This window comes from Scylla paramamosain, chromosome 43, assembly GCF_035594125.1.
Source record: "Scylla paramamosain isolate STU-SP2022 chromosome 43, ASM3559412v1, whole genome shotgun sequence".
Taxonomy (NCBI): Eukaryota; Metazoa; Arthropoda; class Malacostraca; order Decapoda; family Portunidae; genus Scylla; species Scylla paramamosain.
This window is the reverse complement of record NC_087193.1, coordinates 5,779,684-5,792,196: the sequence shown is the minus strand read 5'-3', so window position 1 is coordinate 5,792,196 and position 12,513 is coordinate 5,779,684. Positions and strand designations below refer to the sequence as shown.

Genomic DNA, 12,513 nt, shown 5'->3' with positions numbered 1-12,513 from the left:
GCAGCTATGTCCAGCACTAAGAAAGCTATGTATAACTCATGCTTATATGCAGTGGAATTGCTTGAATATTGCAGCTTCAAGGATCAGATCTCCCGGAAACTTACCGTAACCACAAATTGTTTTCCTGTGCAATTGATTGTTACTCGACGAAAGTGCTTTAATGCTGTGCTCATGAATTTATGTTGACTGTGCAAAGGTATCACTGAGAATAACAGATTATTTGACATGAAGTTGATGTAATTTACTCACCTGGATTAGTCACTTGTTGGGTTTCTCATGGCGGATGACAGACCCAGAGGAAGCACTCGGATGACGAATTATAATGTAGTGACTGAAGGTAAAGAGGTCCCAAAAATGGCCCAGGGTGGATGATTGTTATGGTCTTGATATCTGAGGCACTTTACTGCTGTGCTTCACGTCTTCATGGCAGGGGTTTAATCCTCGGCCTTTTATGACAAAGAATGTATATTGTCTCAGATTAATTTCTCAGCGTTTCTATAATGCACTAAAGAAGGACATCACAATAATAAGTCAGCTGATTGGACTGATGATGCTTGATGCCTACCTTGTGAAACTAATTCACAAATTTGAAGTGACAAAACACCCCCTTGTGCCTTGGTGATCACTGGTGGCTGAACTGGTAATGTTATCAGTAATCACCAAAATCTGAGTGGATCAGCTTTAATTCTCCCTTCACTATAAATATAGTTTCATTGTATAGGCTGAGAAGGTAGACCATCATAAAAACCTGATGTGAGGAATGCTCAGGTAGCCAGACAGGTGGTGTGTGTGCATCAAATGTCTAGTTCCATATTTTGTTGAAAGTGATGGTTCATTCAATATCGCAAGTCTGCTCTTTCTTATGGTCTCCTGGAGTACCATAAGTCTGGCAAGTTTCCTGTAGCTTCTGTTTGCCATGTTGATGGGATGTAGTCCTTAGCTGGGGTTGTGTGTGGTAAAGCCATTGCAGCTTCCTGGATTTTAGTTGTTGGTAATGTGGCTTGTGTTGGTGGTGGTGTTTGTGTGGATGAACTGGTTGACTTTCTTCTTGGAGCCTCTGTTGCAACAATGTGGAAAAGGATGCAACAGACACTGGAGAAGAAAGTTAGGTAGCCCCAGTGCAGCATGAACACCACCAACAGTATGGCAAGCCCAAGCCAAGTAACCATTGACTGTGGCTCTGGATTTGCCATGGCTGCATCAAGAATGATAAACTAAGATTCATTAATGTGCCAAATAGAAGCTTTGGAGAATTGTTCCAAAAAATTTGCAATTCTCTGGAAGGAGTCAGTAAGAAGGAGAATGTAACAAGGAAAACTTACAATGCTGAATTTACCATTATGTTTACTGCAAAATATTTGAGAGAGTAGCCCATGCCTGCTTATGAATGAATTCCTGTTACAAAATTTAAATCCGATATAATACCACAGGTCTTCACAAGTAAGCTAGAAAATCAGTAATGGTTTGCTGGTGTAACAGAATACAGAAAATATACTTTCGTGGGTATTTGCAGCTGATCTGATCAGGATGTTAATGAAGTGTTATCAGGAGGTAACACGTTCTCAAGTACTTCACTGAAGACTTTGATGTGTGTGCTCCCAAATATTTATCATAAATTAGAAGTCTAGGTAAGTATTATAGTGTTCTGTTTTTATTTTGACTTTGATGGTGACTTTTATACATAAACCTCTGTATCTGATGCTATGCCCGTAATGCCACGTAATCAATTGTTAGCTTGGTACTTAAAACCCATACAATTGGATTCATATCACGCATAACCTCCCCCAATAAAACTTGAAATACGTAACTGGCTTGCGTTACCATGTCCGTGTACTAATTTTGAACTGAGCCTTGTGACGTGTGGCATGAAAGATGGCCATGGATAGCGACAGCTTACAGTAATTAATGATTTTGTTGCTCATACATTGCACTGCATCAAGTTTCACGTTAGCCATTTTCCTCAATTTATTTATTCATTTATTCATTCATTTATTTATTTATTTATTTATTTATTTATTTATTTATTTATTTATTTATTTATTTATTATTATTATTATTATTATTATTATTATTATTATTATTATTATTATTATTATTATTATTATTATTATTATTATTATTATTTTCATGTAATAGGTGTCCTACTGCCCAAGGACAGCATGTTATGATAGAGAACCTGGTATGTATATTTTACGTTTCTACTGACCACCACCGGGTTGCGGAAACTTGCCTACAAATTTGCGAATGGCGGCATATGTAGCGAGGACAATAATTATTCAAACCACTGCTGCCCTGCCTGTGGGAGAATGATTCCACGCATTATTAGTTATGTTGTTCTTGCCAGTAGAATGATAAAATTATATATGAGAGATTCATTTGCATATTATTAATTCGGTAACATCAACACATGACCGTTAGTAAATTTACTAAATTATTTATTATTTTTTAATTACATTTAATAATTTAATAAAATGTTGTAATCAAATAACAACGATGCAGGATATATGGATATATCTAAATGCAGTTTGACGTAATTATCACGCTTAATTTATAAAGGATTCAAAGGGAACAACAGAACCATCAGCCATGCTGCGGTGCCAAGGTCAGACGGCACTTGGCGGGTAAGGAGGTAGCACGCGCGGCAAATTTCTCCGCCATAGGTCAGCCCACTGCTTGTCACTGGCGAATTGTGGGGTGATCGCTCCCACCGCTGTATATATTATATCCATTGATTTAATGACAATACGTAGCATGATATGAATTATGCATTGCTTTGGTATTTATAGTAATTGCTATTTTTTTTTAAATATTACATTTACTTAAGGTTTATCATTTATTATTTTATCATATTTTGCTTATATTTTTTTACGCCCAATATCTTTAATGTTTGATATTGTTTCATATTTTTATGCCTTTGCAATGGCTAATGTCTTTCAACTGTCTAATTACAATGGCTAATGTAATATACCGGCACACATTTCTTCCTGCCTTCATAGATTGCTGGAGCAACCTGAACATGGAGACAGACAGGTAAAAGATCCACCTTTTGTTTAGTTACCATGTAAAATTCTCTCTCTCTCTCTCTCTCTCTCTCTCTCTCTCTCTCTCTCTCTCGGGTGATAAGTGGAAGGAATTATTAATATTGCAATTTAATATCAATAAATGCAGAGTACTTAAATAAATGCAAAGTACTTAACGTAGGTAGAGGAAACCCACACAGTAGTTACACATTAAACCGCCAAACTCTGGTAAGTACAGGGTACGAGAAGGATTTAGGAGTTATAGTTAGCTCTGAACTCCGTCTAGGAAAACAATGCATAGAGGCCAGAAACAGGGCAAATAGGGTACTAGGATTAATTTTTAGGAGTGTTAAAAGTAGAAGGCCGGAAGTAAAATTAAATTTATACTTGGCGCTGGTCAGACCACATCTAGACTACACTATGCAGTTCTGGTCCCCACATTACAGGAAAGATATAGGTCTATTAGAATCAGTACAGAGGAGAATGACTAAAAGGATACAGGGGATGAGGAGTATTCCTTACGAGGCGAGATTGAAGTTGTTAAATTTACATTCTTTAGAGAGACGTAGGTTAAGAGCGGACCTGATAGAAGTATTTAAGTGGTATAAGGGTTATAACAAGGGGGATGTAAGCAAAATTCTTAGGATCAGCAACCAGGGTTGAAAGCTTGAAAAATTTAGGTTTAGGAAGGAGATAGGAAAAAAATTGTTTCCCAAATAGAGTGGTAGGTGAGTGGAACGGACTCAGTAATCATGTTGTTAGTGCTAGGACATTAGAGAGCTTTAAGAGAAGATTAGACAGGTTTATGGATGGAGATAATACATGGAAATATGCAGGTATATTTCATACAGGGACTGCCACGTGTAAGCCTGATAGCTTCTTGCAGCTTCCCTTATTTCTTTTGTTCTTATGTTCTAATATTGTTGCTGCCCGGAGGCAGCTGAAGGATTTTATACCCACACGGTGACGCGAATCGTTTATTGCATTCGGTCAAAGCTGAAGACATACATAATAAACATAAGACATGCGTGGCACTACTAACTGTTACATACTGTATCAACGCAACGTATCACTAATTTATGCATTATGCTAATTAGGGCAATCAACCCCTCGTAATACAGATGCGGAACTCACGTGTTTGGGGTCTTAAGGAGGCCTGTCACCAAGCAACACCTTTGTCTATAGTCTATACTGTAGAGGTCCGTTCTTTCCTGGAGTATTCACACCCTCACTCGGTGGCGGTACAAAGGAATCTGTCCCTCCGGGCTTCGTTGAGTTCGTTCCTGCTGGTCCTCGGCGCCTCACGCCTGCCCGTCTTACCCTTAGGTCAGCAATAGTTCCTGGGTGACTCATTCCTCTATGGAGATCCCTCTGTGTCTTATCTACCCTTCGCGCCATGTCATCAACTTTATCACGTAAACACGACCCTCACTACCTCTCTACAGCTAAGCTCTCCACAGCTAGTCCTTCTCACACAACTTCACTACTACAATTAACTACTCTAATGAATTTAGTTCCCTTAATCTCTATGCTCTCTCCCATTTACTTAACCTTCAACACCGGAGCTTAAGATACTACTAACTTATTACACTAGTTCACACCAAGTCTCATAATACAGAACACATAATACAGAACATGTTATGTAGGATACATTTGTTTGTTCTTCCATCATTACTTCCGTAACACTTCCATAACCGCCAGCTTCACTGGTGGCGGTAACAAATATAGTTTTAGAAAAATCATGTTTCATATTTTATTTATTTATTTTTGTTTGTTGTTATATTTGCTTTGTGATACTGAAGCTGAAAACTGATCTCTTCTCCCCAAAGTACCTTTGAGGTTCCCTTCGAAGTGGCGCCCCCGCCTGAGGAGGATGACAGCCCCTCGCAGCTGCCATCACAGGTGCTATCGCAGCTCCCTCTCACTCAGGTGAGGTGACACATTTTCAACATTTGTACACTCGTAAGCCGCAATTTCTATCCCACCCGGTATCAAGGCCCAGTGAATATTCATTGGGCCTTGCCCGGGATGAGGTGGAGGTTCAGACACGCCCTCGCTGGCTGTCACACATGTTCGAACACACGCCTTGTGATCATGTGTCTGCCTCGCTGTGGGGTGACTCATGTAACGCTGCTGAATATAACAAACACTCATACATTGCATTTGAGAGTCACATTGGTGTCATTTACACTCATTGGATACATACCTGAATATTGTAAACGGAAAATGTATTCAAGTATCGTTGCACGTGAGTCACTCCACAGCGAAACCCACAGACACGTGCTTTATAAAGAGTTTGTTGGAGCACGCGTGTGACGTCCCGTGACGGCTGGCGTGGTCTGGAGTACTCATAGGTAGGTACTCTAGCGTGGTCTTCTGTTTACGTAGAGAGACAGTTAGTCTATATGATAGGTATATTATAAAGGACGTAAGATTAGAGGGTGAAAAAAAAAAATGTCGGTAATGAGCTCTGCTGATCTCCATCAGAAAAAAAAAAAACTATCAATAAAGGCCTGAAATAGAGCAAACTATGCCTTAGAATTAACCTCCATAAGTGTTGGGAGTAGAAGTCATGAAGTAATGTTAAAGGCATATTTGGCGCTGATCATTCAAGTAAGTTATGTTGCGCATATTGTACAGGAAAGATTAGTCATTATTAAGGAGAAGGGATGATAAATATATTACTTCCAAAAGGAGACTGGAGCTTCTGAATTTAAGTTCCTCAGAGAAGTGTAGATTAACAGATTTGATAGAAGTGTTTAAGTGGTGTAAGGAATATAAGAAGGGTGATTAAAAAAAAAAGCTCGATGGTTAGATAAAAAAAAAAAAAAGATAGGAAGAAATTTGTCAAAGTGGTGGATGAATGAAATAGACTCAGTATGTAATCAGGTTGCGTGGTAGATATTTATAGATGTGGATGATTGGTGGAAGTGGATAGATATGTTTTATACAGGGGCTGCCATGAGTATTGCAACTTATTGCAGTTTCTGTTATAGCTTGTAGGTTTGTCTTTATGTGTCACTGAGATTGCCATAATTGTTAGATGACCATGTGTCTACTTTCCTTCTCCTCCTCCTCCTCCTTCTCTTTATCCTTTTTAGCCTTTTACAATTTCACTGCAGAAAAAAAAAAATCCCTATCTATTAATTTTTTTGGTTGCATGCATTTTCCAAGCCACCCCAGCAAAAATTTTCCTGTGTCCTCAGGTGTGGTCAAAGGCTCCACAGCCCTGGCAGATGCCCAAGACCCACTATGTAGCCTTGGAGCACCACCAGGCATACAAGGAGAACAATTTGGATCAGCGGCTCAGCCATGCATCACAAAGTCGTCAACGTGACTGCTACACTCAAAACCATAACCTCACTCGGGATCACCAAACAGAGGGTCACTTCTACCATCAGGACCAGATGAGCAATGCTGATGATCAAGAGGAGCAGGCTTACCAGGAAGGGGGGCTTGGTACTCAGGGTCACCAAGTCCACCCAGGTCATGTTATGCATCATCAGGCCACTCGAGATCACCAGATTTACACAAGAGCCTCTCAGAGTCGCCAACAGCAGGCTGTGAGTCACACTATGCAGGGTCACCGATTACAGAGAGGCCGTTTTCCAGTCCAGCTAACTTCAGCATCTTGTCTTAACAGGTATAAAACTCACATAGTGAGAGTATGTGGAGTTGTAAATTATGTACATTACAAAGATAGGTAAGTAGTTAAGATGGATGAAATAATTGCAGAACAATATTGCAATTTGAACTGTAAAAGGGATACAGAGACACCAGAGAATGTATGGTCTTGGGACCTGATGATTATAATGGGCCTGACATCTAAGGCTTTGTATTTTGTTCTTCTGGTCAGGTGTTCATTCCCTGGATGTGGCCTCTCATGGATAAAGATTTATCACAGCTTCAGACCAATTTCTTATTCTTGCTTTGAAGAAACCAAAGGGAACCATTACAGAGTCATTATCTGTATACTGTATACTAGGGATCTTCCAGATAACAATTTGACCACAAGATGAGAACATATTTGAAATATTAATTAAACTTCAGCCATGTGTAATATGAAAAATTGACAGTCTTCCATTGAAGATATTAGTTCTTAATGTTGTATGTTAAATTTTGCAAAAGTTTTTTGTTGATATTACAGGTGTGAAGATGATTTTGAGGAGAATGTACGTATTTGAAAAATTTTCTCTTAGTTTTTTGCATCCTTTTGCAGCAGTGGCAGGGAGGCTTCTGCTGCTGGAAACCAGCAGAGAAATGCTTCAGGTGGTGGCATGCTAAGGCCTGTGGCAGACATACGTATCCTTTTTACTGACTTCTGGAGGGGGAGAGGGATAAAGGAGCAATGTAGGAGGAGGTGGATGGGGGATGAAGATGAGTGTAAGGGAGGGATATATGTTGGGAAGGGATGCTTAAATGTCAATGAGTGAAAATTGTAAGAAGTGATGAATTAGGTGCATGTGATCATTTTCTAAATTTTTTAGACTTTCAGGTACATATTTCCATACTAGATATTGATTTCCAGCAAGTTTTCTGTCTCATTTTTCTTAACAATATGGTTAGCTGCCCAGTACAGGTCCCTCTTCTCCCAGTTTCCCTTCTTTAACATTGTCCAGTCTACAGTGTTTCCAGATGTGTTTGAGTCTGGTAAGAACTTGGTTTTCACCTTTCTATTTTTGTGAGTGTCAGTAAAGTGTTTGAAATGCATAACAGGGAAGTTCATGAAGTTTCCTGCCTCCTCAGATCGCTCAGTGGTGGTGTCAGCTCCCACAGGTTCAGGAAAGACTGTGGTGATGGAGCTGGCTCTGGTGCGGCTCCTCATAACTCGAGACAGTTGTCCTCCCAGTGATCATCCACCCCAGCCAGCCAGGGTGGTGTACAGTGTGTATTAGGGATCACACTGCTATACTCTATGGGCTAGATTTATCTTGTCTCTCATGCTTAGTAAGAAGGTCTTCTCATCATATATGTATAGGGATTGCAGAGATTAGTATGGTTTGGCTTTTCTGATGCACTTCATTTTTCATGAATATATTTCGTTCATGCCATTATCATCTGATTTTCTATGACATTCTTTAGTGAATGGTGTTGTTCTTGCATGTGATCAGTGGCACCCATGAAGGCACTGGTGACAGAGAGGTACTTGGATTGGCGACAGCGACTGGCACCCCTCAATCTTACGTGTGCTGAGATCACTGGTGACACTGAACATGATGACATTACTGTCATCAAAAACTCACAGGTGTGTTTGTACATTATTATTATATATATATATATATATATATATCCTTTGGTTCTCGGTTTCTTTAAGTTATTGCAATGTTTCACTCTGTTAGACGTGTGTCCTGTATTGCTTATCTGCATAGTGGTTAAGTAACTATAGATTCTTAATGGTTAATTGTTGTATAAGGGAGGTGGACAGAATGGGGGATGACAGAAAGAAGAAAGCATTGTTACAAGAGAGAATCCTGAGGAACACCACAGTTGATAGATTTAAAAGAATGGAGGTCATCTATCACAGTAGCATTCAGAAGGAAAATTTGAGATAAAGTTACATAGAAGGATAGAACCCATAGGAGGGTAGTCTGGAAATTAAAGTTTTGTGCATTTGATATGTCGAGGGCAATAGCAAAACTTTCACAAAATTTCTAAAAGAGAATAACCAAGATTCAGTCAGGAGGGCCAGATCACCTGCCGAATAGCTCTAACAGAACCAATACTGGCAGTCAGGTATAAGGTTGTGAAATGAAGTGAAGTGAACTGCTGTTTAAGATCTTTATTATATTTGTCACATCTGCCATGTTAATGTCAGCCAGCATTACTATATTCATCTTTTGCTTTGTCAGGTGATATTGACCACACCAGAGAAATGGGACTTTCTCACCCGCCGCTGGAGGGACCATGCCTCCCTCATGCAGGCAGTGTCCCTCCTCCTCATTGATGAAGTAAGGCTCACATATCCAAACATAAATTAGAACTAAAGTATTACATACAGAAATTGTTATTCATCTTCTTGTGTGTTACAATTTGTGTGTACAAAATATTGTTAGTGGCCATCTAGATTAGGCATGTAAGTGAAAACATTATTATTATGTACAATATGTACAGCATAGTTATCATAAGTATCCTTCTCATTGACATCAGAGTATGTGCTATGTTTCATGTTGATTGTGATGGTGTCATGCAGGTGCACGTGCTGAATGATGAGGGGCGTGGGCCAACCCTGGAGGCTGTGGTGTCCCGCATGAAGACCATCCGTGCTACCAGGCCCACACATGGAAACTTGGCTGCATCACCCAGGCTCAGGTGGGTTGTGTGCCATAAACTACCAGTTACTACCATTGCTGTCATTACTACACCACTCTTAGTCAGGATTTATACCTGCATTGCATTCACTAAGTATTTATGTCATTACTATTTATTACTACCATGTTAGGATTGTGATGTACTACTACATGTACTACTGTAATTTTTGGTGAGTTACCGCAAGGCTAAAGATGTTTAATTTATAGTGCTTGTAACATAAATCATTGTACATGTAACATGTTCAACATTAATATTTATATATAAATGACAGGTTATTTTGTATTTTTCAAACACATATTCTGCAACTCCAAGGTTTGTGGCAGTGTCAGCGACAATTCCTAATGCTGAGGATGTGGCTGCCTGGCTCTCAGATGATCCCACTCCTGCAGTCTTTCACAAGTAAGACGATGCATTTTTCTGTTGTGCTTTAACTCTTGTTTTCAGGAAATTGTTGTTACTGAATCATAAAGAACCCCAAGTAGGTATCAAGAACATTTTATTCTCCATTAGAAATCAGTATCTTGATACAATGCATCTTGTTGCCATGTGCTTTTAGGTTGGAGGAGAGTCTGCGGCCTGTCAAGCTGCGACGTGTGGTACTGGGATATGACTGCCGGGACAACTGGACAGATTTCCGCTTTGACCTCTCACTCAACTACCGACTTTCTGGTGTTATTACCAACTACAGTGAAAATAAACCCACACTAGTAAGTTTAATATTTTCTCTCCATCCATTTTTCCTTTTTCTCTCCTTATTACTTTGCTTCAGCCTCCTGAAAATCTCAGCCCAGAACTTCAGCATCAGAACACTAAACTATGGTTGTTGCAGGTGTTTGTATCAACAAGAAAGGCAGCTCAGTCCTCTGCCACTACCCTGGCCAAGGAGGCACGGCTCATACGAGATGCAGCACACAAGCAGCTTCTTACCACTGTTGCTAATGGATTGAGGGACAACAAGCTCAGAGGTACTTATATACTACTTACATGGAAGGAGTAGGAAGCAGCTGGCTGTAAAGGTCAATGTAAATTTAATTGGCAAGCAGAATACTATATAAATGAGAGCAATGATGGAGATTGTTATTAGTTGCTGGATTGTATAGTATGAATTATTTAAAACAGTACTCCACCTTGCTGCTTAGTCATATCTTACTCCAGTGAATGTCTGGATTTGAAATACTCAGCTACCTAGTGTAGAAGCCTTTGGCAATGATTCTGTGACATTGTGTGGTCTATTTTTAAGTCATACTTTCCTTTTGGTGCAGAGTGTGTTATGTATGGTGTTGGCTTCCACCATGCTGGGCTGGTGATGGGGGACAGACGACATGTGGAGGAGCTGTTCATTGCCGGTCAGCTGCCTGTCCTTGTGGCTACTAGTACTTTAGGTTAGTGTGTGTGTATGTGTGGTAGAAAGGCAACCATAATGCCTCCCTTGGGCCATTCATAGGAACAGAGAAACTGATCTGAAGGCAGGCTAAATCTTTAGCCATGAAAAGCTTTTGCTGGGACTGAGGATTAAACTCCTGAACAGGAGAAAAGAAGGACAGTGCCTTAGACATTGGGACCATAATAATCGTCATGTCTCAAGATAATTTTGGAGCATTTGTACTCCTGATCAGCACATGGCTTTCTTACTCTGTTTAGATAAATTTCTGGTGATTCTGTTTCCTCCTGCTAGTCACTACATAACAATCTGTGTGAGTCATGCACTTCAAAGCAGATAACTGACATAGTGTGTGTAATGCCATGGCAGGATATAGGTAGCAGGCACTGAAACATTAACCAAAGTAAGACTGGTCATGAGGTAGCATATTCTATACATGGTGTCCATAGATTTTTGTTATTTATGATTCACTGTCTTTCTGAAGTGCCTTTAATTTTTTTTTGGGTCCTTTTACATGAGATAATGACATCTTCTTGAAGTCATGCTCCTATCTTTACAATTACCATTCTAGGTTTTCATCTTCACCACTGCTGCAGTACCATCCCTACTTCTGTTTGGTTTCTGTTTGTATTATGACAAAGCATTTTCTCTCACGTGCAGCAATGGGAGTTAACCTGCCAGCACATCTAGTTGTTGTCAAGTCCACCACACAGTATGTAGGGGGAGCCTATGAAGAATATTCCTCTGCCCAACTCCTTCAGATGACAGGCCGTGCTGGAAGGCCTCAGTTTGATACCCATGCTACTGCTGTCATCATGACCAAGAACAAACATAAGGTAAAGATATAATTTGTGTCTTTTGTCAACAAGAACAGCACCTTTTTGTGTAGGCTTGTTTCGAGGCATGATGGTCTCAGCTTGTCACTGTGGGATTATGTCTGGTTTCACTTATTGTACTGCCTCAGGTGAGAATGTACAGTGTAAGAGGCAGGAAATAAAACCACTGGTTGTCGTGATTATAGAGGGGGAGGCTGAAGGGGAAGAGGAAGGGAAGTTTTATGGAGAGAGAGAGAGAGAGAGAGAGAGAGAGAGAGAGAGAGAGATACAAATGATTGTGTTCTTTCCATCTTCCTTCTGTCGCGGGATCTCGCCGTGCTTACATTAGGAAACTATGTCACGTGGCAGAATAGTTGGTCTTGGCGTGCATCTTTCCCCACCGGCACGCGAGGAAAACATGGAGGGGAGATGCTAATTTGCCGCAGTAATTTGCCGCGGCGGAAGGGGCGAATCTTTTGATGGGAAAGATGCGCAAGTGTAGCTCTGGCGGCGATGGTTTTTGTCAGGTAACGATGCTTTGATTTTTTCTCATGTTAATTCCGCCATGAAATGCTTAACTGTATATCAATGGTGGTCTGTTATATGTTGTTACTTGTGACTAGACACTACATTATTCTTACACGAAAACAGGACGGATTCAGTGTGTGAGTGTGCGTGTGTGTGTGTGTGTGATTTGTGTTTTAGGAAAGGAGATGCACCCGGATACACAGTTAGCTTGTCACTTACATTCTGCTCCATTTGTTCTTCTTGAGTTTGAGGCAGAGACACGCGCGTATAAATAAAAGCTGCATGTTTTATTGCTAAGATCGTGGATCACTACATTTGATAATAATAGCGAGGCGGTAGTGGCCTTTGCCGTGAAGCAAGACGATAGATGATGGAGAACAAGGAGACATTCATCGATGTTCGCATGTTAATGGAACTGGGGCGGGGGGGGGGGGCGAAGGCGGGGATAAGAATATGAGCG

The 12,513-nt window shown here is 40.3% G+C and overlaps 2 protein-coding genes across 3 annotated transcripts in view; one reads left to right on the top strand and one right to left on the bottom strand.

Moving 5' to 3' along the window:
• Window positions 1-2,596: 2,596 nt before the first annotated feature.
• LOC135093407 (probable ATP-dependent DNA helicase HFM1) overlaps window positions 2,597-12,513 on the top strand; it is a 289,819-nt gene continuing 279,902 nt past the window's right edge. For both annotated transcript variants that reach the window (XR_010263340.1, XM_063992681.1), the window contains exons 1-15: window positions 2,597-2,660; window positions 2,997-3,030; window positions 4,850-4,949; window positions 6,227-6,663; window positions 7,240-7,322; window positions 7,587-7,670; window positions 7,767-7,904; window positions 8,132-8,265; window positions 8,870-8,968; window positions 9,211-9,329; window positions 9,642-9,728; window positions 9,886-10,036; window positions 10,159-10,294; window positions 10,592-10,711; window positions 11,371-11,546. Coding sequence is in view for 1 of the 2 variants with exons in the window: in XM_063992681.1 (XP_063848751.1) it covers window positions 3,017-3,030; window positions 4,850-4,949; window positions 6,227-6,663; window positions 7,240-7,322; window positions 7,587-7,670; window positions 7,767-7,904; window positions 8,132-8,265; window positions 8,870-8,968; window positions 9,211-9,329; window positions 9,642-9,728; window positions 9,886-10,036; window positions 10,159-10,294; window positions 10,592-10,711; window positions 11,371-11,546 (1,878 nt within the window). In the remaining variant the exon portion in view is untranslated. The remainder of the gene's footprint in view (window positions 2,661-2,996; window positions 3,031-4,849; window positions 4,950-6,226; window positions 6,664-7,239; window positions 7,323-7,586; window positions 7,671-7,766; window positions 7,905-8,131; window positions 8,266-8,869; window positions 8,969-9,210; window positions 9,330-9,641; window positions 9,729-9,885; window positions 10,037-10,158; window positions 10,295-10,591; window positions 10,712-11,370; window positions 11,547-12,513) is intronic.
• The window catches only part of LOC135093412 (uncharacterized), a 1,194-nt gene continuing 1,002 nt past the window's right edge, over window positions 12,322-12,513 (bottom strand). The window contains exon 3 of the mRNA XM_063992693.1: window positions 12,322-12,513. This exon is cut by the window's right edge and continues 319 nt beyond it. The gene's annotated coding sequence lies outside the window, so the exon portion shown is untranslated.